General features: G+C 49.4%; 6 protein-coding genes across 6 annotated transcripts; 3 read left to right on the top strand and 3 right to left on the bottom strand.

The window, feature by feature from the left end:
* Positions 1-665: 665 nt before the first annotated feature.
* On the top strand, positions 666-968 carry VTN00DRAFT_8223 (uncharacterized protein; the record flags this gene model as incomplete). The annotated part of the gene is made up of 2 exons (XM_069435054.1): positions 666-814; positions 872-968. 2 exons carry the CDS (start codon positions 666-668, stop codon positions 966-968), a joined length of 246 nt encoding a protein of 81 aa, XP_069286489.1.
* Positions 969-5,223: 4,255 nt separating this feature from the next.
* Positions 5,224-6,984, bottom strand: VTN00DRAFT_8224 (uncharacterized protein; the record flags this gene model as incomplete). Its single annotated transcript, XM_069435055.1, has 4 exons — positions 5,224-5,439; positions 5,514-5,846; positions 5,917-6,859; positions 6,953-6,984. 4 exons carry the CDS (start codon positions 6,982-6,984, stop codon positions 5,224-5,226), a joined length of 1,524 nt encoding a protein of 507 aa, XP_069286490.1.
* Positions 6,985-7,894: 910 nt separating this feature from the next.
* VTN00DRAFT_8225 (uncharacterized protein) lies at positions 7,895-9,249 on the top strand (the record flags this gene model as incomplete). The annotated part of the gene is made up of 2 exons (XM_069435056.1): positions 7,895-8,151; positions 8,829-9,249. The coding sequence occupies 2 exons, from the start codon at positions 7,895-7,897 to the stop codon at positions 9,247-9,249; spliced, it is 678 nt and encodes a 225-aa protein (XP_069286491.1).
* Positions 9,250-18,003: 8,754 nt separating this feature from the next.
* On the bottom strand, positions 18,004-19,865 carry VTN00DRAFT_8226 (uncharacterized protein; the record flags this gene model as incomplete). Its single annotated transcript, XM_069435057.1, has 5 exons — positions 18,004-18,599; positions 18,697-19,074; positions 19,098-19,298; positions 19,354-19,540; positions 19,596-19,865. 5 exons carry the CDS (start codon positions 19,863-19,865, stop codon positions 18,004-18,006), a joined length of 1,632 nt encoding a protein of 543 aa, XP_069286492.1.
* Positions 19,866-24,258: 4,393 nt separating this feature from the next.
* Positions 24,259-24,753, top strand: VTN00DRAFT_8227 (uncharacterized protein; the record flags this gene model as incomplete). Its single annotated transcript, XM_069435058.1, has 1 exon — positions 24,259-24,753. One exon carries the CDS (start codon positions 24,259-24,261, stop codon positions 24,751-24,753), a length of 495 nt encoding a protein of 164 aa, XP_069286493.1.
* Positions 24,754-25,003: 250 nt separating this feature from the next.
* Positions 25,004-27,340, bottom strand: VTN00DRAFT_8228 (uncharacterized protein; the record flags this gene model as incomplete). Its single annotated transcript, XM_069435059.1, has 7 exons — positions 25,004-25,966; positions 26,020-26,605; positions 26,659-26,784; positions 26,836-26,978; positions 27,040-27,105; positions 27,187-27,259; positions 27,330-27,340. The coding sequence occupies 7 exons, from the start codon at positions 27,338-27,340 to the stop codon at positions 25,004-25,006; spliced, it is 1,968 nt and encodes a 655-aa protein (XP_069286494.1).
* Positions 27,341-27,870: the final 530 nt, after the last annotated feature.

Below are 27,870 nucleotides of genomic sequence, written 5' to 3' on the forward strand. Positions count from 1 at the left end.
AATTCTCCAGGTACGTAGTTGATATTCTGCCAGAGATATTGTATGCTGTTAAGAGATCCTTCCCCCACTCCAGCTCCTACCCATCCAACCGGTCAACCGTGGGAGTTTCCTAAAATGAATCGTTCAGATTTGTTTAGGCGTTCTATCATAAAGAGGGAACTTAGACTCCTGGGCATCACCGAGGTATCGATTCAACCTGCATCTTCTTTGATTTCTGCGCTTTCCGAGTGATTGATATGCTAAGCTAGAATACAAGTTAATGGTCTAACAGGTCGACAAGAAAGCTTGCGATCATCGGAGGATTACAGCAATCTGTAATCGCCTCCTCGTGTCATTGGCTCATCAGACGTGTATCCAACCACTCGCAATCCTGCGTCACGTTGCATTTCTGATCCGCCAGCGTGCAGAATCACCTGACCACTCAGAAACGCACACCGTGAGAATTTTCCTCCCCCGTATCCCCGACGCTGCAGTCACCTGCAGGATACCTACATATGATCTTCCATGCGCATCAAGGCGCATTCGCTAGTCGACGTCTTGGCTGGTTTCCTAGAGTCAGCAGTGCCAGCTGAGGAATCGCCGCTTAGTGGCCCATCAAATTCGATCTGCAGCCTTCGTTGGTCATGCTATGGAGAGAGCCGCAGTTTATCTTTCTCGTCCTAGTCATGTTGCATGGCTCCAACGCAGCAACAGGCCGCTTGCATGATGCAGAAATGATCAATGGCGGCTGGTCGACAATCCCGATGACAACGCATTTGCCCGAAGTTGAAGAATGTGATCCGTTCGGCGACTATCCTGCAGTCTCAGCTGCCTTGTGATTTACGCTGCGCTTAAACGCAGAGGAGTCTCAAGGGAAATAGAATGAGACCAGGGTGACAATCATCGGAATGGACGTGCTCTCTCCTGAAGATCTGTCTGCTTCCAACATCAAATCCGGTACTGGGGTGAGTTCCAAGGATGTGCGGTGATGCCCTCTGCGATATAAGCTGACGAGCGATCAATGACACGTATTCTTCTATACTTTCCTTGGGTTGCGTTTCTATGCATGCAGCGTGGGTTTTCCCGGAGCATGACATGCGACTACCGAAGGTTGACTACGAAAATGTTACGAGCATGTCTGGATCATACTAGTAATTGAGGCTTCAAAGACATCGGACACTCCGTACGCCACGAACCAAGAAAACAAGAAGTTGAAGAGGACCTCGATCCAGATCTCACGCGAGATGCATGGAGTACGGAGTACTCCGTACCAGACTCTGGCATATCTTCTGGAAAGCCTCAATAACGAGGTAGCTGCGCTTGGCCTGGACGTGCAAGCCCCGCATGAAGCCCGATCGGCGACTAGAAGACTCAAGACATTTTCGCCTCAAAATTGAGTCGTACAATCACCCCAGACAGATAGGCCCAAAGCGTCTGGCTAGACGCGCGACTAACACCTACGAAGGATGTGGCCAAAGCGCCACCCCAAGCACAATAGTCAGCATATAGTCCGTACGACTACTTGAAAGGCGTTCGCTTCCTCTACGCAAGTTTCAGAATGGCGTCGGACTATTTACCATACTTGGTATTTTACCAGATGCGGACCTCCTACCAGATTCGATCTTAGATTTTCAGTCACGATCTGTTCAGCACCTGAGGGATCGAACCTATCTTAGTTCCAATTTTGCGGGCGATTGAAGATCATGGGAACCCGGACAGAAACTCAGGAGCTCAGGAATCCGGATGCTGTTTCCTGGCTCAATGCGCAGTGGGATCGTCGCCCTTGGTCCCGCTCCCACTCCTACAACAACCCTTTCGAGTTAAAAACGGCCCCGCCTGCGATCGAGATCTCGCGCTTGAGGAATCCCACTAAGGCACGCCAGCATCAGTTTGCCGCAGATTTCCGCAGATGCCAATCTCGCCAAAGCTCAGTATCGGCCAAAACTCTAAGTTATGGCCAGCAGCTTTGTCATCAGCGTCCTCCCTGGCAATTCGACAACCAGCGGATCCACAGTCTTCAAAGCCTCCACTCAAACTGGCCGTGGACCTCGGGCTCCTGTTAAACCTTCCTCATCCGAATTTAGACTTTGGCCAACGCATCCCGGCAGTTTCTGGCGACCGTTATGAGATGTAGTTTTACAGATCTGGTGACGGTAATAATACCCTTGTTTTCTTGAAAAACTGGTATTACTGTTTCACGCTTAATTATCGCTAGAAGCTCACGTGCCTTTACGCCACCATATCTGATAAATCTTGCTCTTTTTAACAAAGGTGACGATCACAGTCCTCTCTCCTTTAGGACTGTTGATATGCTGCAATCGCCAAAGACAATCCCCCGAAAAAGCTGTTCCTGTTTCGACAACTAACGGAAAAAAAGGCCAGAATCACAGCAGATCGCATGTATGTACATCCTGCAGCTAGGGTAGGTGCTTGGGTCGGCAATCCTACCCAATTTCTGACATTTAAGTTTTTCCGTCGCGGCAGCGATCATGAATGGGGTTTGGAGCTGGAACAATAAAAAAGTTCAAGGTGAGAAGATACTACTCCGTACTTTGTGTGTGTTTTTTATGTAGATTGATTGATTATCTGTCTCGGTCCAATTGGTCAGCATACGCGAGCTAATAAACTATGCACCACCAGCTCGTTAGTTCCTTCTTGAAGGTTGAAACTTGAAGCATGGATTTAACTATCATTTTGCCGTTTAAGCGGAATACTATACCCCATACGTTCACTTCGCACTCGGTACGTAGGTACCAATTCCATGGTAACAACACCAAAGTTCTAATTACACTGAATATCATGTGAGTTTTTTCTTTGTTAGTTTTGTTTCAACATGCAGCATCACCATTTTTAGTCAGCACCTTACACTCCACAGTCGAAGAACCCAAGTCGCAATAGTCACTAGTGGTGAACCTAGAAACACCAGGGAAAAAGGAGAGTGGGACGAAGACCATCGCTCGAAAATTGGAATCAGATCTGGCCCCATGCCTATTATTGAACATTAGTGGCCGGGACCGTCTTCCAGCGAATGATCACAGTTCACTAAAGATTGATTTGATATAAGTATAACGGATCATCGATTGATGACAAAAAGAAGCGCGCCCCGACAGTAACTAAGATTTCGAACCGTCAGTCGATCGAATTGTCGTTAGCCATAGACGCGCGGAAAGCCGTAGTAAGAACCCCTCTAAAGTTAAAAGGGGAAAGGCCCAAGAAAACAAGAACAAATCATGCATAGTACGGAGTGGCGTGGCCAGGTGGCCTACGTAGCGTCTATGGAACACGAGCAATAGCAAAGAGGAAAAAAACTAGCAAACTCTGAGAAGATCCGAGATCCGAGATCCCATCTCATGATCTCAGATCTGAACGAGGAGGGCTGAGGCCCAGTAATCTACTCATACTTCCGGATTGCAGATGCAGTTACAAATAAATCTCGATGATCTCGACGATCAACGCGAACCTATGATGGATACCCGCGGCACCTGCGTCATCTAGTATACGCCATCCCATGGGTTTCCAAATCTCTATTCAGCCGCGAACAGGTACTGCGTACAAGCAGTACACGGGGAAAGGATCAACAGCAGATCATCGCAACAGACGCCAATGATCAGAGAGGATCTTCGCCTACTCGAAGGCTTACCTTTCAGCCTATCTTGCTCTTGCCTTCCTGTTCTGCAGCCCTGGGCCTGTGTATGCAGAGGCTGTTTCTTGCCGCTCGAGTCTATTAGTTTATTTTATTTACCGTATGTTATTATTCATCGCCACCAACATGCGCTTGGCCCATTTTGTATTTCCCAAGCGAGGAAAGGTGTGCCCAGCATCTTGGACGATCGTCGATGATCGAGAAACTTAATCGTTCTAAGTGGCGGCTGGATGGGGAACATGTGGCCCCTCGTCAGTGCGGCAAAACACAGCAAGAATTGGAAAAAACTTTAGGGAGGCAATAATAATAAATCGCGGCGCCAAGGATCTTCCCACTTCGAACAGAAAGGAAGGTCAATTAGGTTTCGGCGTTTGGAGTAGTAGGGGCGATATCCATCCATTATTATCCCATAGTTGCACGAAATGGTGGCAAATAAACAAACGTTGCAACCTCTTTCACCGCCGATTACATCCGTGCTACTGCTGTTTAGAGTTGGGAGATGATGATCGTATTATTATCCGTCAGGACATAGAAACGTATAGACACTGTTCGAATCAGTTCTCGCAGATGTGATTTTGTATGTATGGTGGTAAGATACATACATGGGTATATACCTCCTATATAGATACCTGATATATACAGAGAACGTAAGGGGTAGAAAATGACTTTGTTCTATAACACGTAAGTTAGGAGAAGAATTATTACAAAGAATCGAAAAGAAAAAAAAGTGAACTGTGATGATGATACTTATATATAATATTTAACACCTCATATTGATGATGAAGTAATATTCGCCCGCCCTTTGTTGTTGTCGTCGTCGTTGTGAAACAAGACGTTAATGATAATTAATAAGTAGTGTTGATACAAAATTGTGATTCGGGAGGGTATAAGCCATTAAAAAAGAAGTCGAGGCCCAGAGATAATAATAATAGGTATAAGTATATAGGTAGATATAGAGCTGTACGTGCGTTTGTTTTTTTGCGCGTGAAAGATGTCTTAAGTAGAGGCGCGAAGTAGATGTTCAAGGTAGTAGGGGACAGGCAGGGCTAGCGATATGTAGGTAGGTAATGTTGACGAGTCCAGCCAGACGAGAAGAAAGGGACAATGCAAAGGTATGAGAACACAGTATAGTAGAAAAGCAACATGGGAACTGACACGCGCGCACACACACACACACACACACATACAGAGTACACACAAAAACAAAACAAGGGGAATCTAATAATCGGATAGACAACGTCACAAGGTACGTAGTAAGGGTAGGTATAGGTGGTCGATATAAAACGGAAGGGGAAATAAATAAAAAGACCAAGAAGTCTGAGAATCGTCAAAACCCTCATATCCGCAACCGCCCGTTACCGCATTCCAAACAGAAGTAGTCAAAAAAAGAAGAAAAATGCCACACATAATCATTGCCCAAAGGTATAAAATATTATAGAGAAAAAAGAAATTCAGAGTCCCAAGAACCAAGAACCAAAAGGAGCTTTATAATGATCAAAGGTGGAAAACAACCCCCGTGGTGAACGCCCGTAAACTTTCTAATTCCCAAGACCTCTTCAACGCCATATTTAAATACTAGGCTGATATGGATAAGTCAGCTACTAGTGATGTGTAGTAGGCGACGTAGAGTCGAGACTGCTCTTGGGTTTCAGGTTTGAACCCAAGGAAGACGCTTTGTTAGCGCCCATCTTGCGTGTCAGTTTGGCGTAGTGCAAGCCGCATGCGTTGCAGAGGGTACGTGCTCCGTCAGGACCACGGCGCCATTCGGGAGTTTCGGCTCTATTGCAACTGTGACAACGGCCAGGAGGTGCAGCTTTCTGTAAAAGACAGTTAGCAATGGATAAGTTCAAAAAGAAATGAACTGGGAACATGTGATGCTGGATTAACTTACTCCTCGTCTCTTTTTCGCACCTGGACCGGCGAAGCCGCCACCTCCTTTGAACTCATCCTGTTGGTACATACCGATATGGTCATCTTCGTAACCTCCCTCGCTCTTAAAAGCTTGCCGTTGAGCACGCTGCTCTGCCAAGGCATGTTCCTGACTCAGTACAGCGGACCGTATCCGAAGCAGGGCGTCCTGGTTTCGACGTTGTAGCTGCAGCAGGTCATCGATTTCAGTTAGTGAAGGTAATGACCCCAGAATTGGGCCCGACCGTTGAGTCTGGTGAGCTTTCGCAGCGTAATGCCGTGAGAAGTCCAACGTTCGTGTGGTTATCTCAATTATCTAAACCGATTATGTTAGTCTATACGAACGGACTGCCACTTGGGGCCACAGCGGTATATAGTATACATACCTCGTTGAGCGAGGTCTCAACGTCATAGCTGTCTAGATGTCGCTTTACAGAGTCACTGTGACCTGTAATTGCAGGACGACTGACGAGCCCTCTCTTGACTTCCGGCTCTGTGGCGCCGGGTTTCCAGGGTGTTCCCATGTAAGGAGCGGTCGGATAGGACGGTGGGCCATTTGGCGGTTGCGATTGGTAAAAAGTCTGGGGGTAAGGTCCATAGCCGTTTGGAGACGCCATACTACCCGCAGAAGTTGGCCCACTGTATTCATATCCGGACGAGGTTTGGGAGCTAGGAAGTGACGGTGCACCAGTTCTTGAGCTCTGGGTCGGTGACTTCCCCGAACTTAACGAGGGAAGTGATGGATTCCTTGAGTCCTGGCTGTTGGACGACGCTAGACTCAACCGCGATGCTTCCGCCTGTGACTGTCCGGGCTGAGCGTTCTGATGAGGGAAAGACGATTCCCGCAGGAAAGGCGTTGACGAGGAGCCGTTCGAGAACGGATTTGGTGGACCCGGCGGGCCTTCTGCGCTGGGACGTGAGATGAGATTAGACGGAAGAGGGGGCGGAGGAGGATGATGAGTCGATTGTGATGGCGGGCCAGAAGACGGAGGACCAGGATACGGCAGAGGATTATCGTTCCCCAGAGCTTCGTGTATCGAAGGGAGAGACTGTCTCTGAGGCTGCGTCTGTGGTGGCTCCTTTTCATCTTCGATTGTCCGCCGCGAATCTGGCGGAGATATGTACCCTGGCTGCGGAGGCACCGAGCTGGCAGTCGACGAAGCGTAGGAGTACGGAGGTGGAGGGCCAGAGTACATGGTTGTCGGGCTGATGAGAGGAGCCGTCGACACACCGACACCCGTCGCCATAGCGGGATATTTCTGGGGGTATCCAGATCCGTCCTTCCTGATCTGATCCAAGTCAAGAAAGCCTATCGATGGCAGATGGTCCCTGGATGCACGCAGCTAGTCAGCAAACATAGTCCGTCCACTCTCACGGAGAGAGTCCGTCGAAAACGAGAGCCTGGGATGCCAAAGTACGGACCTATGCCTTGTTCCGGCTTCCAATGTCCCCATCCCGCCAATCTTTCCAGTACTAACAGATTAACTCCTCCCCCGAGCTCATCCACCGCCTGTCGGTTTGCCCGTGAAGTTTTGTGGGATTATTTTTGAACCAAGATACCCTTGGTTCCCGTCGAGACGCCGGTTGCCGCAGAGGACGCACCAGTCACGAGCCTCCAACGATGGTCAATCCGTTCTCCGTCCTCCTGTTCTCGACTTGACGTCGCCGGGTCGACCGATATGCGACGGCAAGCACAACGTCGGCGACTTCTTCCAAACAGGATCGACCACCGTGTTATAAAGAACGAGGGCGAGAAGAAGGGGCAAAGGATCGGGTGTGGGGAGTGGCGCTAGGTTAAGCTGTCTGCGAGATGGCCCCGTTCGTGACGAGATCGCGATGGGTGGGCTTGCTCAGAGGGCTACGGGGAGAAGAGAGGCGCGGAGTCGCGGAGCGGCAAACAGATCAGATCGGGACGGGCCTTCGTGCATATGAGGGAACATCTGCCAGCCAACGCTCGCAGTCGTGGTGATGGCGGGCGCTGTAGAGGGGCCGCGCGGGACCGAGATGCAAGGGATGGATGGCGTGTCGCGTGGGATGCGAGAGGGATGTTTTCAACGTAAGAGATAGACAAGAGAGAGGCAGGTGTGGAATGCGCGGGACAAGGCAGATATGAAGACGAGAGAATGGCAGGGAGATCGCCAGGATGCGTAGCCAAAGTATTGGCCGCCCCAGCCAGACCCGCGTACGAGCACGCCGTACGACTACTCGACTTGGGCACTTCCCAACCGTAAAGAGTGTGGCAGCATAAAACCGCGGCTAAGAGTGTGAGGATCAGGAATCGTCGAATCGTCCCGCCCACCGTGACAAGTAGCATGTTACGGCGTGTTGTTACAGGCGCTTACCGGTGTTTACAGGATGCGAACCATGCGGATCTTCTACGCAGTACGAAATGTGGAGTGGATTTGGATCATTGGCGATGCGGGTATCTGGGCGATGGAGCGACCAGGGGCCCGTGATGCTGGCTCCGTCCTAGGAGACGAGAGGAACCAGTCCCAAGGATTGCGACGGACACAGCCGGCGACGAAGACCAGGGTGAAGGGGGCGAGTGCTGGGAGGAGGCTGAGTGGCCGTCCGCCAGCCGATGTGGGCACCTCCCGGAGACACGATGCCGTTGTCGATGCGTGAGACCGTCAGATCCAGCCCGAAAGATTAGCAGGGTGCTAAACGGAACGGTGCGTAATATTTAGGAAAAGTGGAAATGATAGTGGCCCGCCCATCGTGGATTGCTGGCTGACGGAGGGTGGAACGGATCAGGCATGGAGATCCATAGATCGTGAGCTACGCAGTTTAAGGAAAAGGGTGCCTCCTAACGTGCCAGCAGAGTTTTTTTTAAGGGGTGAATCCGCAGCCCGTGACATCGGACAAGACATTGGCAGGAAGCTTCCGAGGACCGTACCAGATCGCCTGGCCAGGCTGGCCGGTTCTGTTCGTGGAGAGGGGACAAGGCCTGGTGATTCCCCGCGATCCCCGATGATGCTGCAGCGATGGGAGATCTGGGTTTATACTATAGAAAAGACCGTCGATGCAAGCGAGATAAAAGTGCTGCTCCATACGGAGTCTGGGACGAAGTTCGGCGCAACAGACACCGGGTGGGTCTGGCAGAGATGGGATGGAGGATTCCTGGCTTGGCTCTGAAAGGGTAAACCCTCTCGCCTGCAAGAATAGGATTGTGCGCGATCCATGGGTTTAGAGGAAGCATGGTGTGGTCAGCGATCCGGCCGGACGGAGACAGCGAATGACAATCGATAAGATCGGAGATCCAACGCCCTGGGATCTCTCCTGATGCGCTCGACGGCAGATGGCAACGGCAGTGGAACACAGGCTGCCTGGGGCAAAAATCCCTGAGCAGAGACGGCGAGCAAGTGCGCAGTGGCCAACGATGTGATGCAGATGCGTCGCGGGCGGTGCATGGATACGGAGAGGTCACCGCGTCGCTGAAAAAATCGAGACACACGGCTCGGGCAGTTGAGAGATCAGCCATCAAGATGTACCATGGCCCAGATCTGGAAAAGATCAGGGTGGAGGTCCCGGATCGCCCATCTCTAGCGTCTCCAGCAACACCAGCCCGTCGCAGGCTGCACGTAGCCAAAGCTAAAAGTTGCGACGTGCAGTGCGGACTGGCGATTCGCTCGTCCAAGCCTCCTTTCTCCGTCAGTGCCGGCTGTGGTCCCCTGGCCCCTGCAAGGCGGGAGACTCCCCAGAATCAGAATCGGAAATGACACAAATAACGAGAAGCACGCAGAGCCGTGTACCTGCGATAGTGTGATGAGGTTCCGTGGTCCTGAGGGCCCGCCATCTCCTGGAGAATGGCAGATGAACCACGAGTCGCGTCCGTGGGAGAAATCCAGACGCAGGCGGCGACTAGCTAATCGTCATTGTTTGTGGCATGCGGCAGCTTAAGTTTATTCCGCCTCGACCTGGAGCTGTCAGTATCCCGCTCAGCACAAACATGATCCACTCACGACTTCATCTCCCGTCGCGCTGTGTGTGTGACGTGTGTAGCATCCTTCAGCGGGGTTACAAAGAGAGACGAGCAGCGGGATCGGTGTACTCCATCCAGAAGAGGCTTGATGCTCGATCTCTTGAGGAGCTGAGTTACATGCCATGCGCTGCGATGCGATGAGGCCGAGTCTCCACGTCCGGGAATCCGCCCGAGAGCGCCGTTTCCTGCCGTGACCCCTGCAAGCCCTTGCCTTTGTCCTCTGCCCTGACCCCTCATTCTCCGACACTCGATCGATTCTATCCGCATCTATCTTAGGTTCATCTGCCTCGTCGAGATATTCCATCGAGTGCATCATATATGTACTGTCCTGCTGGGTGGTACTCTCGTCATGATCCATTTGCCCCTCTAACGCTGCATTTATTTAGGCCTCCATCCCGTCCTGCACAGGATACCAGCTGCAAGAGCTGCAGCGACCACGGCTCCTAGCTCGTGTCGCTTTTCGAGCCATCCAGCCAAGGTGTTTCCACTCTCAGCCACCACATTCATCCGCAGAACAGATTCCCTACTGACAACCTTCAGCAATTGCGGAACCTGAAAGAGGTGGCATATGGGCTATTATCCGTCGCAGCAATGTAGCGGGGGAAAGAAAGAGAGATTCTCAACATGTGATCTCATGGTCTCTAGCATCGATCATGCATTCCACAGTGGTGCCCTAGTGGACACCCCTGATCAACATCAACCGGTCAGCCAGTCGAACCGGAAAGGCCCGCATTGAATGACACCACTCTGGGCCCAGCCCGGCCACAGAGGCCAACCAGACCAGCAGAGCTAGGGCTAGAGACTGACAGGGGGGTACATGAAAAAGCCCAGAAAATGGGAGATCGATGAGATCCGTCATTTCAACGGCGTTAGTTGTGGCTGGCCCTTAGACCCCGCTCGCCGTTGCTGCCACAGTTCGCCATCTTCCCGTCTCTGTCGGTCAATTAGAAACCTTTAATTGCGGAGACAGCGAACCTGGACCGGTGGCCGTTGGAACAAAACCCCGGCAATATCGCCTTCATCGCCGCCATCTCCTGAAAAACGGCATCAAAGGGCACTTTATGGTTTATACCAATGAAACCTACTACGAGTACCTTGACGACTCCGTATGATCGCTATGGCAGACTGGCGTTCGGAAATCGCCAGCGCGCAATAGATACTGTAGACGCCTCCGGTCGGTCAAGCAAAGCCAATGGCAAGCGCAGAAGGATCCATGCACTGGTGAGCTTAACTGTGCAATTAATCTCGAGAAGCATCTGCTTGAGATCTTGCGCATTTGGTCAAGTCCTGGGCATGGATGCTGCAAACCAATGCATTTTGAAACCATATATGCGGCAGTCATTGTAACGCTTACCTCTCCCGGAGATTTTACCATGAGGAACTAGGTCTGTCGCATCCTAACAGCAAATCTCGTTCTGTTTTAAGGTCTTATACAGCCGTCCAGTTCAACGACAGCAGTATTCAACGCAGCATTAAATGGACACAAGTTATCTGGCCCAGTGAACCTGACAATGGCTGCCCGTAGAGGAACTGGGACCTGGTAAACCATGGATATTTCACGAGGTCACCACGTGTCGACTTGCATCCTATGCGCTAGATTACAAAATACAGCATGCATTGCCTTTTTTATATAGTATGGACCGAACGCCCTCGCTATACATCTTGCTTGCCATGACAGAATCTTGACACTGGCTTTCTCATTTTTCGACTCATTGTTCGATTAAATTCGATCCAACACCACATAGAACTGGGGTTGGATTCCATAATTCATGATGGTTAACACATCTTTCCTACAATTTGGAAGACATTATTACGCCCCTGGAATGGTGCGGTACGCCGGCGCCGTTAATCCGGTTCACGGGGCTGGTCGCTTTGAGCTAAACAAGGCTGAAAGCTACCCCGTGCTTCTGAGTGCAGGTGTATGAGGAAGGTAACCATAGCTGAGTAAATTTGGGATGTCTTCTCAGCGTGCGTTTGGCAGGCTAACTAGATCTGTTACACTAGGACAATATTAATCTACTCGAAATTATGGAGACCGGTTTGGACATCTACCGACCTGTAACAGACTGCCTCTTAAAAATGGATCTAGGTGTCAAAGCGATCGGCCAAAACTGATAGACTTCAGTTTGCAGAAGCATGACCACGGAGGCATAACAGGGACGACCTTGTCCATACCCTCATTGGACAGATAACCCAGGCTATATACGCTGTATCTTTCCGTTAGTATGGAGTTCAGTTTTGGAACCCTTCGATTGGTGTCGTCAAGTGTGTATCTGTCAACGTGGCTTGCCCATCCAGCTAAATGCCCTGAATGGAGAGGTGGTGTCAGCACCGTGCTTTCCAACCAGTTAGGAAAATCGGAGATTTAGTTAATCGAGCTGGACCAGCTGACGTCAAGTCGGTTAAAAGAGATCGGGCATCCGTAGTATGACAGATAACGGTTTTCCAACAAGTTCGACCAGTAGTATTAGAGTATGGCCGTTGTCAGTAACGTCCCATCAAAGTGGGGGAAAAGGTCGGTCTCAGGATCAAACAACCTGTATCGGTCAGCCTTTCATGGTTATTGTTGTCTTCCCGGGAACTTGGAACATGCATCATTCTGTTGGTAGTAGTACCGTACCTACTCTGGGTCCCTGGCCTCCTCAAGTGCCACAGCTAACTCTGTAGGGGTATCGGTAAATACTCCAGAGTCCAGCTGCGCTGTGCGCAAGTCTGCTTTTTCTCCCCTAGCGTCGGCCTCGATTCTGGCAAATCCTGGAGTTAGCGAAATAGGTTGTCAGCAGATCCCGAGTTAACGCCAGATACTAAAGAGCGCGCTCCGCCTAATATCCATTTCTACCAAAGTTCAGCCATGGAAGAATCCCTGAATAATGGTCACATTCCGATTACTATGTAATGTGCAGTAGTGTACCCGCGCACAGATCGCGACACCCATTTCTTTCTATGATAGGTGATCAAAGTGCAGATCTAACTGGGATTCATATTCTCCAACGACTGCACGAGCAACAAGAACGAAAGACATTGAACTACGGAATAATTCTTCGCAACCCTGTGTCCAACACCAAGGAGGTCGGTCCCTCTATCGCCGACATCACCTGGATGATACCCCGTAAGCCCGGGGAAGATTGACTGGGGAATGGTTGCCGGAAGCTGACAACCTTGTCCATTTTTAAGCAAATTCAAGCTTTCTACCCAGCATACTAAGAAACAATGTTAATTGGTACAGCAAAAACAAATACCTGGATTGACTTCAACCATCTGCACAGCTGGTAAGTCTGAACAAATAACGAACAAATGTTAACTATGCAGTAGTCTGAATTTGCCGTTCTGCAAAATGGTTGTTTGGCCGGATCGCAGTGTCTCTTGCTACACCGTGTATTGCGGTAATAAATTGACGACATAGTACGGAGTTCGAAATACTTCGTATCATCGCTTTTGTCTACTTCAAGTCATGTATCATGATCATTATTCTGTGATGGTGATCAGATACTGATTTTGTCTAAGTTGAAGGGATCGCCCATTCCAGGAGGCTGTAAGGATATTCAGCTCCGCGCCTTCTTGCGATCTTCCTACAATTAAACTTCACGCCGGTTTGTGCGCATGTATCCCCCTAAACTTCAGGTCTCATCACGCAAGAGATCCAGTCTGGGCTTCGTTTGGGATGAAAGAAGTACTTCACTCAGTAGATGAGCTTTCATCTGCTATTTACGGAGGACACGGCGCACGATAATGCATGGCGAGACTACTAAACCATGGCAGAGACCAGTGAGAGCTGACCTATACGCACGACGTCGACAGAAACAGCACTCATGATATCCGCTATCTCGCATCTGTCAGAACCTTGTTTCCGGCGATGCGCGTGCTAGATGGCCGCCCGGCTCGCAATAATCCTAGTAAGGAGTCAGGAGAAATAGCACCAACACATCTTTGGCCCTTTTGGGAAAGAAGGGCGCATAGAGTAAAATATAACGGCCAGAGATGATGGACTCTTGCGTGGCACCACAATGTTCCGGCTCCGCAGGGCACATACGGAATATACGGGGTACTGCATGGAGAGTCGGCGCGGACAACAATTCCTGTTTGGGGTGTATCTCCGAAGGCTGTCATGCAGACAGCTAGCTCCTTTGGCCTTTAGGCGACGCCGGCGACCACCATCCTAGCCTCCTAGGACGCCGGACAGAAAGCACCATCGCGGATTCGCGCGTGGACAGGAATCGGCGATCTTGCAATCATAGTCGTACCTGGCTGCAGCCAGACCCCAGATGGGTCAAGATATCTTCAGATCGGTGTTGCCGGACTTCTGGCTCACGGACTGAAATCGCTCGGTAACAGCCGCGAAACAGTATTTCATGTTACGACGGAGAACTTCCAGTACGGCTTTCAATACACAGTACTCTCCGATAATGTGTCGAGCTTTCGTTCCACAGCAAGGGCCAACGAGTCGCAGGCCGTCAAAATAATAGAGTGTCGCTCTGGGCTGCGGCGCGGTTCCCAGTGACTACAGCACAGACTAGCTATCGAAGATCTACACAAACTCTGTTGTTCTGGTCTGGTCGGTAGTTGTGGTTAATGAAAACCCCATAAAGACGATGTTCGGAGTCAGGAGTCACGACTCCAATTCCAAGAAGGTCATTTCTCCGGATACTATTGAACACGAAAGATCGATCACCCCAGACAGCAAGATGATCATTGACAGGACGGTAGTGAAGTCGTGACCGCCAAGTCTTAGACGAGAGGCTGACGCCCGCTACTACGCTAGACGCTAGTATACTGTAACTCGCCCGAGAAGCTCTATCGATCAGCACCCGTCACCGGGTCACCCAGGGCAAGGGGCCCCCTGAGCCACAGTCAAGCCCTATCGAGCCCAAGTGGAACTCCCCGGACAATCCCCCGAGCTCGATACCTAAACAAAGGAAGCGAACATTTGCTCCAGCAAAAGCGGTTTTAACGCAGGTGCAGTTGATGCCAGCTACTCCTCCTGCATTTGGACGAAACGGGAAATTGACGCATGTCTCGGCCCTCTTCAGTTGCCGCTGGAGACTTTTCGACCTGACCTGACCGATCACTGCTCGAAGAGTCCTACGGAGTACTGCAAATTGCGCGCTGCTGCGTACTCGAGTGTGTCCGGCAACTCCCCCCGACAGAAGCGGACAGATAGTCGTTCCCCGTGGCCCTGTATGGCTGGCGGTCCCAAGATCCAAGGTGTCCCCAGAGACATGAGCGGATCTCTTCGTCTGACAGCTTTTAGAGCGAGCCCGGTTTCATGCAATGGGTGCAAGGCCCGCCTTCCCCCCGTTGGCGTACCAAGATTTGGCTATGGCCCCTCGGGTCGTAGATTTCAGGCATCTCGGGCTTGGGGAATGGCGACGACGAATGAGGCTGATCAGGTACTCCGTATTTTCTTGCTCTTTGTCCGAGTGCGGTCTAAATTACGCCCCTAGTAAGGTCATTAATGACGGCAGACCGGGTCAGCAGAGATTGGATCTGGCCATAAACAGGGTGCTGCACCATTGACCATATGCGGTCAGCCTTCTCCCAGGACTCCAACTAGCAGCATCGTGGTCCAGCCGAGCTCCCTTAAGCTTCTTGGCGATTCCAGGCGAGTGCATCTTGCATGATACGCGTAACGACTATGGAGTAGGGAGCTTCTCCATATTACCATCCTGCCCCCTCCTGGGAGATCATTTGATCCACTACTGGCCAGTTTTCTGCGCTTGCTCGCGGTAGGGATCGTCGTTGACGTCCCCTGACTCCCTGAGCCTTGAGAAGCTGAGAAGCTTCCGAGGCTGTCCCCGGGCGACCGTTGACCGTTTTCTCCAGTCCCACTTCTCGGGCTTTATCCACTCCCCCACCTGAGGATGTTCTCAGGAGCTGGGATGGAGAGAACGAGAACGTTCTCATGAAAACGACGCTTTGTCGAGCATGGAAAGAACCCTTGAAGTAGGGATGTGAGACAACCCCTACTAATATGCATTGTGACAAGAGGGCTCGCTGCGTTTTCTGCCTAGGCGTAGACAGAGCCCAAGGTAGTGCCCTGTTGTTTTTTCGAATTCTATCCCATTCTTTCTCCGCTCCCCCGTCCCATCCTGGGCGAATCGGCAATTTTTTGGGATCGAATTTCCGATGCTCTGGATTGTGACGTGCGTCTCCTGGGTACTACTACTAGGCTGATCGACACCGTTACCCTGACCGTTCTGGCCTGTGCGATACAGACCACGAACAATCAATACCTGGGTGGTATGCCCTCTGAGCGATGGAGTGTCGCCTCGAAGCTGGAGAGGCAAGCTCCAAGCAATAGGGTACATGGATGCCAATGTAGCTTCAATCGCGCAGTCCCATCCGCCACCTGCCAGTATTGATTGGGCGGGAAAGGAGAGGCAGCCATGGTGGCTGGCTCTGGTGACGTTAGAAACGTCGATGCTGCTCCGTGCGCTGTCAGCATCTCCTTCGATCTGCGATGCCTAGGCGCAGCCATCCACCCGGGTTCAGCCACTTCAGGAGCTTGCGTGGGCTGTTTGCTTCCGTCGGTAAGACGTTTCGACGAGTTAGGACGACATGTACAGATACTCAATTTTGCGAACCCCTACCTACAGTTTTAGTTCCAACCAACCTAGTCCACTGCTATGTGCAGTACTTCGTGTCCGGCACCACCGTACATCTTAGTGTACAGTACATGATTGACACTAACGTCATTCCTAAGCAGCAGACCTACAGCTTGGACACTACCAGATATATGACAGGAGCTCCCTCTAACCAGAAACAGAGGTGCAGTCTCTACCAGGCTTCTTTCCGCCGATCGTTGAATTCTCCAGTGCAGCTGTTCCCACCCACTGATGAGGATGAATCCGCCAATGATGCACTGAATGATGAACAAGCTCGATTTGACTGTTCGATCTTCTTTGTAGATCTTGTACTCCATACATGTGCCCATAAGATAGCACATGTTGTGTTCCGTGGGCAAAAAAAGCAGGGGTTAATTGATGACAGAAAAAAAAAAAAATACTCACGCCGTACCTTGCTTGTGGCAAACCAAATAGACATGATCAGGGTTGTCGCAGTGGAGTGCCAGGGACATTAATGAGGCCCAAGCACCTAGTTCTTTTTTGTTTTCTTTCCTCTTTCCCAGTTGGATCATTCTGAAAAAGGAACTATTGCAACCCCCCTCCCCTGTCAGGCGTGAGATAAACAACCCAGGAGAAGACACTGATGATGAATTCTTACTCCTTTCGAAGACTTGCGTTGCTTTCGTTACACACTCGACGTCACCGTCCACGGCTCATCTCGAGTGATTGGCGATCATTAATAGTAATATCTAGATCCAGATTACCCAAGATTTTTCGCCACATGCATAATATGATTGAATGATCTGTCTAGTCTACTGGGTAGTTAACTAACTAACAGGTTCTCCAGGCCACATAGCCACCTACATAGGCAGGTGCACAAATCCTTGACCATTTCGGAAAACCTTATTGATGTCATGTTCCTTGGCTTAGTGGCAAATCAACATATGATGTACGGAGTACAGGTTTTTGAAATTTAACATATGCAAGATGCCCAGTTTGCTCATGACCTGTCATGCCTAACCTTACGCTTAATGGGGCAAATCCGATTGTTTGCTCCTTGGACAATCATGCGCAACGGACCAGATAAAGTAATTGCTTGGATTTGTGCCCGATATGTACTGTACTGTACATTACTGTACTCTCAGGATGTATCCATGTCTCAGCGAACCGATGGCAACCGAAACGAGCCTTAGTTATTTATTATTGGTCTACCCGTGAAAAAAAAATTTTTTTTTGAAGATCAAGGTGTAAGAGAGTGATGGAATAGTACAAAACAGTGGTAGTATTATTTCGTATTTCTTTCAGACTTACTATGTACGAGGAAGGAGAACAGTTTCCTTTTCTGTTGCTTTTCTGTTGCTTTTCTGGGTCGGACGCAAAACAGGAGGTATGTTTATATAGTCTACGCAAGTCCGGGGAATTTTGCAAAAGGACCAATGCTCGCTTTTTTCCTGTCTGGACATCTATTCTGAATTGCTGAAAAATATAAACTATATTTTTTTATTTAGTTTTGTTCTATTTTGGCTTGTCATTTTTCTTTTCCCTGCATGGATATGATCCCTTGTCCAGATATTTTTGTCTATTTGATGGAAGTTCAAGTGAACATATCTAAGCTTTTTTAGAATGTTTCCACATCGTTTTTAAGGCACAAGGGAAATAAATTATTGGAGCGCTATGATCGAAATAAGGTTTTGTTTTGGCCCTTTGCATATATCTGCATATTTGCGATTACATTCCAGGGCGCCCTTATGAGGCAGCGAGATATATATATATATGCCCATATATAATTTCAAGTTTTTAGACTAACGGAGGAGCTTTAAGTTATTATCTTCTTTGTGAATTAGTCATTGTTTTATTTTCCTTTTTTCTTGCCTTCTGCCCAACGAAGTGGCATGAGACAAGCAAAAATACCCAATTTGGCCCCCATCTCATCGCCAATACGCCTTGGTAACCGAATTGATATAATCGATCCCATCCTTCCGCCACGTGTCTGGCTCCATATGGCTTGTGGTATTAGCGTCAAAAACAATATCGACCGGTTTCCCCTTTGCATACGGAATCCACCTGTTCGGAAAACTCTTCCTGACGCCGGTATTCGGGTCCAGATCGTGAATGAACGACGCCCACATACTCGTCATCAGCGTGCTCAGCTCCGCGTAGGACTCCGGCATGCCCGAGAACGGTTTCCCGTAGTGGTAACCCAGCCCCTCGATGTTGTTGAACACGAAGGCCACTTCCTCGAAGTGCGTCGCGCCGACGATGTAGGGGACGTCGGCGGCGCGGACGTTGAATCGGTAGCAGTATGCTGGGACGGAGGCCTCGGCCCACGCTTCGCATTGTCGCCGGCGGTTGGCGTGCATGTAGTAGTCGCCGCCGTAGGCGGATGTGCGGCGCCATTGGTATCCCATTGACGGGACGCGCTGGTCGCCGAGGAAGGATGGGATGCCTTGGGATGGGTCATCGGGGTAAAGTTCGAGGATGCGCTTTGCGACTGAGGAAGGGAGCTTGATTCCTTGTTGGCCGTCTAGGTTTATACATTGTTAGCTGATTTACTGTTCCTGTATATAGCAGGTAGCAATTAGGGAGGGATAGATTTCCAACCTGTTAGGTAGTCATAGAACTGCTCCGTCGTGTTGATACCCTGTGGCCCAAATCCCGTGTGCCTTCATCTGTGTTCGTCCCTGCAATAATCGGGACTTTGACGAACTGCCCGTTGTTCAATTGCACGCTTCCCCAATTCTTCAGGAAGTCACCATCGACCACGGAACCAAAGTTATATTGCGACGATCCATCAGTCCCATTGAGGACGGAGTTCAACTTCTCGAAGGGGACTTCCCGCAGGCATTGCAGCGTGTCAACCGCATCCGAACAGTCGACTCGCCCGACAATACTATCATAAAGGGTCTGGTAATCTGTGTAGTTTGCGGGACCAGGAGAGATCGATCCTCCGGATTCCATAATCGCTCCGCGAAACAGACGGTCATCTCTGCCGCCGTAGGCTGTCAGATGGTATCCCACGGACATCCCACCGGCAGATTCACCCAGATCGTGACCTTCTTGGGATCACCGCCGAACGCGTGGATGTTTTCCTGGATCCACTGAAGTGCCATTCTCTGGTCTCGGAGTCCGAGATTGGTGTTCCCGCTGCCGGATACTTGGCTCGAGCTGAGAAATCCCCAGGCGGAGAGTCGGTAGTTGAACGTGACTGCGATAAACGGTTTATCTGTCAAAGAAGTCAGCTATTACTATAGGAATTGGCACGGACACGGTTTGCTTACCAATCTTATACGCATTTTCGATAATCCGCGACATGTTATACCGCTGATCTGATCCAGAGCCCATATAGAACCCACCTCCGTGGATCCAGACTCCAACCGGCAGTTTGGAGAACTCATTTACATCTGAACCCCGGATGACGTTCAGTGTGAGACATGCTTCAGACATTGGATACCAGATGGAGTCTGTCTGTTCTGGTCTTTAGCTAAACAACATCAAAATCCTTTCTCTAAGTGAAACATACCCCGTATCCTACGCAGATATCGGAATACTCTTTCGCATCGCGTTTGCCTTGCCAAGTCTCATTCAGAGATTGCGGGACCGTAAAGCGCAGGTCGCCCACTGGCTGCTGTGCATATGGGATTCCGAGGAAGAAATCCTGGTCATAGGCTTCGTTTCTAACCCCAACATAAGTACCATTGAGGACCCTAGCTCTGGGGGTCTGATGTCTGCTCGTTGCAGCGGCAGAGACCGTAACGGTCAACAGACCCAGCAAAGAGATGAGGGTCTTCATGATGACCAGATAGTCCGAAGAGCCCAACTCGCCCGAGGGAATCCATGGCCATAATGTTAGCTATATAGTACTCCATAGCCATAGTAAAGGACTGACCAAGGTGAGGGGAATCGCGGGCTTATAACGGAGGAATCACCCAGTCGGGTTTTTTGTGCCGGTCGTAGCGCCAAAACTCCACTATTAAAAAAGCGCGAAGTTGAAGGTTTTTGCGCGAATCATCCAGCGAAAGCCGACGGCTTGACTATGCCAGGCCCGAGCAACTTTACCCGCACAATTAAGACGATCGTGGCTGATATGCGGAGAAAAAAGAACAATGTGGGGAACCGTAAACCAGGATTGGAAGCTATCAAGAGCCGGACGGATAAGTTGGCCGTTCAGAGAGCCGTTTAACCTTAGCCTTTCTGTCGTCTGCTCCACGCTTTTACTTGAAATCGAAGAAGGTGATGGAAATCGGAGATTGGATGTTTGGTTGTATGGATGGCTCTGATTCGGAACTTGACAGGATCGCGATCACCCACCTGAAATTCTGAGCAATCTGTAGACAAAAATCCGTTGCCAGTGCCGCTCCTAGTCGAGCCACACTGGGCAAGGGTGTTTTGACGACCAAGAGATTATCTCTTGAATTCATGTTGGGTCAAGCAGTCTCTTTGAAGAGGATCTATTTGCTCCAGGTCAGTTACTGTAGTGGACAAATACTGCTCACAATGGAAGTTTATCATTTGAAGATCAAGGAAGGACATAACTAAATAGAATAGCTGGTGTTTCTGACATTAGAACAGAACTGTTAATAACTGAACAATCTGAGATAAACAGTGAAGTTTAGGAACTTTTGTCCCTTATCCCTGCAGGGTGCAAGTCATGCTCCACAGTGGCAGTGTCATGCATGCAATTAATTCTCATTGGTACATCTTGTTGGCAAGAATGTTGTTCCTGTCTATCGTCAGTACACCGTAAAGGATATGCGCTTATTCTTTAGATGACTCTGCTTTGTTTGGCAACTCTCTGGCTATGTGGGTTGAAATGGAATCAAATTGTCCCCATCTCTTGGCGCCTCAACGAAGAGGCTGGGACAATGTAAAAAGGTTTTATAGATCATCTCTTGCTAGTATGCTCGCATGCATAATGAAACATCCCCATGCAGTGCTGGGTCTCGTTGTATTAAGAAAATAGGGCCGAGGTACGAATTTTGGCTCTCTGTAGGCAGCTCCGAAAGTTGCCATTAGCCCTTGGGCATTTCAAGTCTTGGGTTTGCGGTGGTTTGGCAAAATGCAAAATGTCAAGTAGGGCTCTTATAGAGACTTCATCCAAGGGAATGATGTCGACTCTAGTCAACTCTGATGTATACATAGCAAGAAGGCCAGGAAAGTCTTGAGAGGAGGTCTGTGAGGGTTTCCGGCAGCCGGTGTATAAACTTTCCCTCGGAGCACAGAAGGCGTGTGTTCTGTCGCGCCATATGCGTTTTATCAGTTTATCAGTTACCCTGTTGTTTTGCACCCATAGTCTATCAAATTCAACTCCACTCATGGAAGAATTGATCTCTTTGCTTTCGCAAAAAAGAGCACTAATAGTCCGTATGCAGTCTGTCAAACAGAGTATTTAGCCAACCAGCGATCCCAAGAAAGGTCCGGAAAGAGAGCTTCCAGAATTTAGATAATGCAAGTTTCATAGTCTCAAATACAGCCAACAGTTTTAAGAGTTAGCTAGATACTCGTATTCTCTCTCGCGGCGAGCACTGGCCTGGCCTTTCGCGGTTGACATGGATATGCTAATGGAAGATTACTTCTCTTTGCATTTGCATTTGCTACTGCCTACAAGTCTGAGTCTTTACCCTGACTGGCGTTGTCATTATATAAAATTAAGTAGTCTTTGAGCCATCCAATGGCGCTTCTTAAAGCCCCAGCAAAACTTCCTATCCATTGCAAATGATATACGATTAGTATGGCATCAATTGTTCTTTTCCAGCGAAGTAGCCAACTTACGGCTGTCGGTTGTTGGCACACCGGTTCGATTTTAGGACAGTCAAACTCCATCTTACTGGTTAGTAATATTCACTAATAGATTATTTACCCATTTCCTGGCCTCCTAAAATAAGTTTAGCCCTGCACCTGAAATCAAACAACTTCCCGACAGAGAGCGCACGTTAAATGGGAAAGTTGAATATACTAAGTATATGTATCGGTTATGGCCGGGCAGCAACAGCTCTTTCGGTTGGACTCATACCTTCTAATTTCATTTTGCCTCCAATATTCTTTGCGTCGGGGACACCCTGTATGTATGTACAACCCTATGGTGGATTCCGGAGACGTGAGACCTGTGTACATGGGATGTAACTCTGTGCGCACGGATGAGGCCACGTCGGTAGAGTCTCTTTCCTGGAGGTACAAGACGGGTACAAAAACAGCTTCGGCTACCTGCAAGAGATGGAGTGTCACTCATGTGGGGAAGAAAAGCTATAGTAGGTTCCCGTATATATGTAAAAGGCTTCCTTAATGAATTATCAGATTTATAGTAGAAATGCCGTATGGAAGGCTTTGTTGGAGCATAAGGTCGGAAACCTTGCGAGAACAAATCGGTAGCGTTGCCTTCTAGGGTCGAGTACTACGTACAGTACAATCGGATCTGTTTTCCTGGTAACTCTTAGCAGTAACTGACAGTATTATGTTCTGTTATCACACATAGCATCTATGCATCTATTCCCCTTCTAGGGTTCGTCGTATAGCTAATAAAGTTAAGCATTGTATAGAACTGGCATAGAAGTTGGATAAAATAACTATGCCTTGGTAATGTAGTACTGTACTGGAAAAGAAAAGGTATTAAATAAACTAATAATTTGTTATATATCCCCAATTATAAAGGATGCAGTAAAGTTTGTCCATCTTACTGCCCCATTTTGGGGAGCCGCGTGAAGCTCTCCCTTTAGCACTGAAGTACAGCCAATAGAATTCTATCATAACTATATGGTTCTCATCTCTTTTCCTTGAGTATAGGTGCTATTTATCCAGGAGCATATATAGTTGTACTCGTTTCGTAATTATAAAATACTACACCACAATATCTTAGCAGCCAAGAACAGCAACCGTTTGAACTCTGGGAGAACAGCAAAAAAAGGAATGACAGCAAAGGATCCATGGTTTCAAGTGGCCCTCATATTACCGTTGAAACCTTAAAGATATGATATCCACAGCGATAGGTATTCAAATGTAGAGAATGCGAAACCATGTTGTAGGCTCCTGAACTGCTGAGCTCAGGTGAGTCAACTTCTGGCGCACAATGATCACATCATCATTATATGGTCAAAAAGGGTGCCAGTAAATTCTCTGATTGGTAGATGGCCAGTACAAACGGCCGTATCAGAAATCATGATATCGTCTCACAGACGGCGGACTGACACCGCTCCCATTAGCATATCGAAATATTCGACCACTCGTTCTACTTGGGAAATCCCATAATTTACAAAATTCACATGAAAGGAGAGGAAAAGAAAATAGAAAGTAGAAGCGAGCCAAACCAAGACTCGGGAGTCGTCAGTCACACCCGTTCCCGTCCTTTTGCTTGTATTGCACCGGGGCTGAGTGAGCTTAACTTTAAAAAACATAATTGAAGCTGGGGCAAGACTGTTTGCGTGACATAGTTCCCCAATTCCGGGATACGTGTGATACAGAGTCCCCTGTTTAGGTGGAAAAATCCAGTTCTGGGCCCCTGCACCGGATCTACCCGTAGCTATACATTCTCCTAGTCTGGCGATGACGGGTGCAAGGACGGGACGCGTAGACCCATTGCGGTGCTACCACATACCACTCCATTCTGATATCAGCTGAGAAAAAAGAGTTCCGAGGTTCCCCCTATGCCGTGTACCGGAAAGGTAGCCAAGAGTATCTATTGGAATTTCCTCAATAAAAAAAGAACAAGCACGGCTGCAAGCGTCGGTGGCGATGTCTTGAATAAGAGACGACTCTCGGGCCTCCAAATTAGAAAGTTAGAGAAGGGCTAAGCGTATGAAGGCGAGGGTGGTACAACCGTTTTCTTCTTTTGCTATATATTTCCTTGGTTATTCCCGGGCTTGGGTTAGTCGCGGAGAGAGCAGCCTCTTTTCAAACGATCATTAGAGAGATAATAGCAACAGTCTTTTCTGTATCCTTTTGTGTACAGTATAGTACAAGGGATTTTTCGAATTTCCGAGGAAGAGATATAGGTACTTAACTACATACATAATCAGCCTATGTAAGACGGTGCAACACTCCCCTTTGCTTTTTTCACTTATATCTGCCCTCCAACTCCGTTGGAAACAAAGAGTTAGAGAAAGAAAAAGAAAAAAGACCACTGTTCTAAAAGAAAAACCAAAAACAACAGGTTCGATCTATACATATACGTCAACCACGCCAGTACCCCCAAGATGTCCTCAACATCTTCAGACCAGAGCCAGCTCCAGCCCCAGTTACAACCGCCCACATCCACATCCACACCTACGTCATCTTCTTCCGACTCTCTCGAAGTCAACGCCATCGTCGCCGTCGTCAATGCCTTCATCGCAGCCCTCAACAAGAAGTCACGCGTGGATTTCGAAAAACACTGCTACACCTCGGGCGGAATGTCCCTCTCCGCGCCGTCGCCGGCGCCGCTCCGGTTCTGCACGATCGAGTCCTTCATCGAACGCATCACATCCATGCGGGACGAGATCAACGAGCGGATCTGGGATCCGGAGGTGAAGGTGTACGAGCTCGGGAACCTGGCGACGGTGTGGGCGCCGTTCAGGGCGAAGATCAATGGTGTTGTGGATCACGTCGGGGTCAATCTGTTCGTGATGCATAAGGTTAATGGACTGTGGAAGATCACAGGACTGGCGGATTCGTGTCGCCTGCCGACGGAGCAGGAGAGGAAACTTGAGTGAGCGAATAATTCTGTTATGGACTGCCCAGCTGGGTTCATCTTGTAATAATTACTGGGAAGAAAAAAAGCGACATGGGAGGTATTGACGATTGAGACGGAGAAAGGTTTGATACTGAAGACGTGTGAGGAGGAAAAGCTGCCTGAGAAGCCCCTATGTGGAACTGATCAAGCCCAGCTATAAAGCCCATGTATTGCCTTCTAAACAAAACCAAGCCAAAATCATGTCTCATATCACAAAAGTATCTAAGCAATCAGTCCTTTTTGCCCCTCAGCATCTCCCATCCAGCGCTCCCGTCCTTGCCTTCCTTCTCCGTTATTTCTTTGACCGCCTGGACAAGGTCGTAGGTGATCTCCGAAGAGACAACACTGTCGTGTTTGTATTCTGGGTGAGACATAACGAACTCACGGATCCATCGAGCCCCTGTCCAAAGGGTACCATCGGCGCGTTTCCGTATGACGTCGAGGTAGCGAGCCAGAGAGCACCTCGTCTCTATGTCTATATTGATGCTATTCAAATAAGACTCGACGAGGGGAATAAGACCCGGGAAACCACCATTTGCAGATCCATTGATAATATCTGCTATGGTCATGAGCTCATACTCGGATTCCACGGGGCCGAGGGGTGGGGATGGAGGCGGTGTATTAGCACCGGCTGATGGTGTGTGAACACGGTGAGGGAAGGGATCCTTGCGGAAGTAGAATTTCCGGTCGAGAACCGCATTGCGTGCGTGGGCCGTCTCCATATTTTCCGTCGTTCGCTGGATGGGGATGTAGAAATTAAGGTCGAAGCTGAGAATGGCGCGGGTGACAAGCACTATAAAGATGCTGAAGGCCGCATTTTCGAAGTCCGTGATTTGGATTTCCATGGACCGAAACTCCACTCGCCATCCAATGTCCTTTTCGGGTGGTGGTGGCTTGAAACGCATGTGTTGCCAATTCGTTGACTGCAAATTCTCGAAGTGATCTGTCTTGCTCAAGTCGAGCTCCTTCAAGTCTTCTTCGAATATGACTAACGGATCGCGGATAAAGAGATGAGCAAAGTGCGTAGCTAGAAGGTCGTCCATGCCACCCTCCAACAAGCGTTTTTTGAGATCTTCGTCCACGACCAGGTCTGGATCCAGGTACTCTTTTCGTAACCTGGGATCTTGGGAGATATAAGTCGAATTCGAAGCGTATCTCGACTTAGGGATCCTCCACCTGTCATTCTTCAGTGGCTGGTATAGGTCAGTTCCCTGAACTCAAAAGTTAAGCAACTGTTAACACTCACAACTTCTCCAAGCTCCTCAGGAGTCCTGCAGTCAACAGCTCGACTGATCTGATTCCATCGAACGTCCGTGTCCACGAGGAATCCCTTGTAAATGGGTGTTGCAGCGGTTAATGCCAGCATGATTGGGCCCAGAGGGCTTAATTGATCATATAACCGTCTACCTTCAGTCATGTTCTTCGCTTGAAACGTGATCTGAAGACAGCAGCTGCCCATCCCAAACGCCATAGCGTCCATATAGACGTGGCCCTCCTTCGCTGCACCTCTACGCACATCGTCATCCTCTGGCCAGTTGTGAAGGTTATAATCGACTGTAGGGTCATTGAAAGGTTCAGGAGTATTCTTGTCCTTGAAGATTGGAACATTTATTTCCACCTTTCTTCCCCGTCTTGCCCTAATGTTGGCTGCCAAAGTTGGAAACCGTATGTGAGGGTTGGCTATCTCGTCAGGAACGAATTGCGAACGCAGAGCCGGTCCAGAGGGAAGGTAATACGGAGAGATATAGTCGTCCCTCGTTCCGAGTCGGGGAAACGTTGTGAGCGTGATGGGGTATTCATTTGGTGCCATATGGGCTTTTGCAATCTCTCGCCTGAACGCGATGGTCAGAGCATATATAGCAAGTCCGTGTGCTTCTGTACGTACCTCCACCGCATGTTCGACTCCACTTTCAGCAGATCCTTGAAACCAATTCCCCATGGTTTTCCGGGAGTAGCTTCCAGCATAAAGCGTCCGAATTCGGGGTGGAAATGAGGGAGTTCTTCGCCTTCTCTGTGAACAATTAGAACGACCCCGTGGTATGAACGAAAAAGTCCAGCTCACTGTGTCGATTTCAACCCTGGCACGCTGCCACCAGCTTTCCACAACGCTTCATCTCTGGCAAGAGACTTGAGGATATCCACTTGCGCGAGGGAGAGCCGGACCTTTCTAGCCTCATCGTCGACCGATACCACGAGGTATTCTACCTGAGGCGAGGGGAACGAGTCAGAAAAGATGATGCTCTTCGAAAGCAATACGGAAACTCACCTCATCACCCCATAACAACGCATCGCGCTCCTTGCCTTTTGCCCTGTTCCAGGTGGCCAGGAGTTGCTGTTTAAATCAGTCATTCAGACTCGCACTGGACATAAGGCTTCAGAGGGGCAGAACAACACGAGGGAAGGCAATGCTCACCTCAATTCCCCATCTGCGCACTTGATCTGCTTTTTTCTTCGCTTCCGGCCAGTCCAGGGCGGTTCCGAGTGCCCTGCAAGACAATCAATGTTTGTTAGTCTCATTATGACATGCGGGAAATCCTCTTCAGTCGTTTTCCATACAGCAGGCCCATTGCGACGGAATCGGCTCGCCAGGGACGCTTGGTATCTGGAGGACCGCCTAGAGACCTTCAAAAAGACCAGCAAACCCGGATGCGGTCAAATTCGACGTTCAAACGGCGAAGAGAGTTACAGGAATCGAGGATCGCGTTCCGCGCGCGAAGAAATCTAGTGGCGAGTGACGGACGGAATACGTCTTGACCAGTCCCTCTTCACGCACACGACGAGCGCACAATGACGGATTCAAGCAGCAGTGAAGAGGAGAAATGTTGCCAGGCACCGTCCGTCTTTATGGCTCTTTTCTTCCCTACCCCTCTGAGCCGGATTTAACTGCCTATTGGCGTAGGCCCTGTAGGCGCGCCCATCCCTCAAGTTTCCTATGTGGGGTTCGCCCTGAAATCGGTCGCATCGGGAGCCGGTAGGCTCTGTCCGCGCTGCGGGGCACTTTTGCTGATGATATCGGCCTTCGCAGAATGACGAGAGACGACTGACGCCATGCGATTATACTAACCATACTGTATAAAAAGCCGCATTGACAGCTGAT

Source organism: Thermoascus crustaceus, assembly GCF_041956765.1.
Source record: "Thermoascus crustaceus strain CBS 181.67 unplaced genomic scaffold VTN00scaffold_5, whole genome shotgun sequence".
In the NCBI taxonomy this organism is placed as follows: Eukaryota; Fungi; Ascomycota; class Eurotiomycetes; order Eurotiales; family Thermoascaceae; genus Thermoascus; species Thermoascus crustaceus.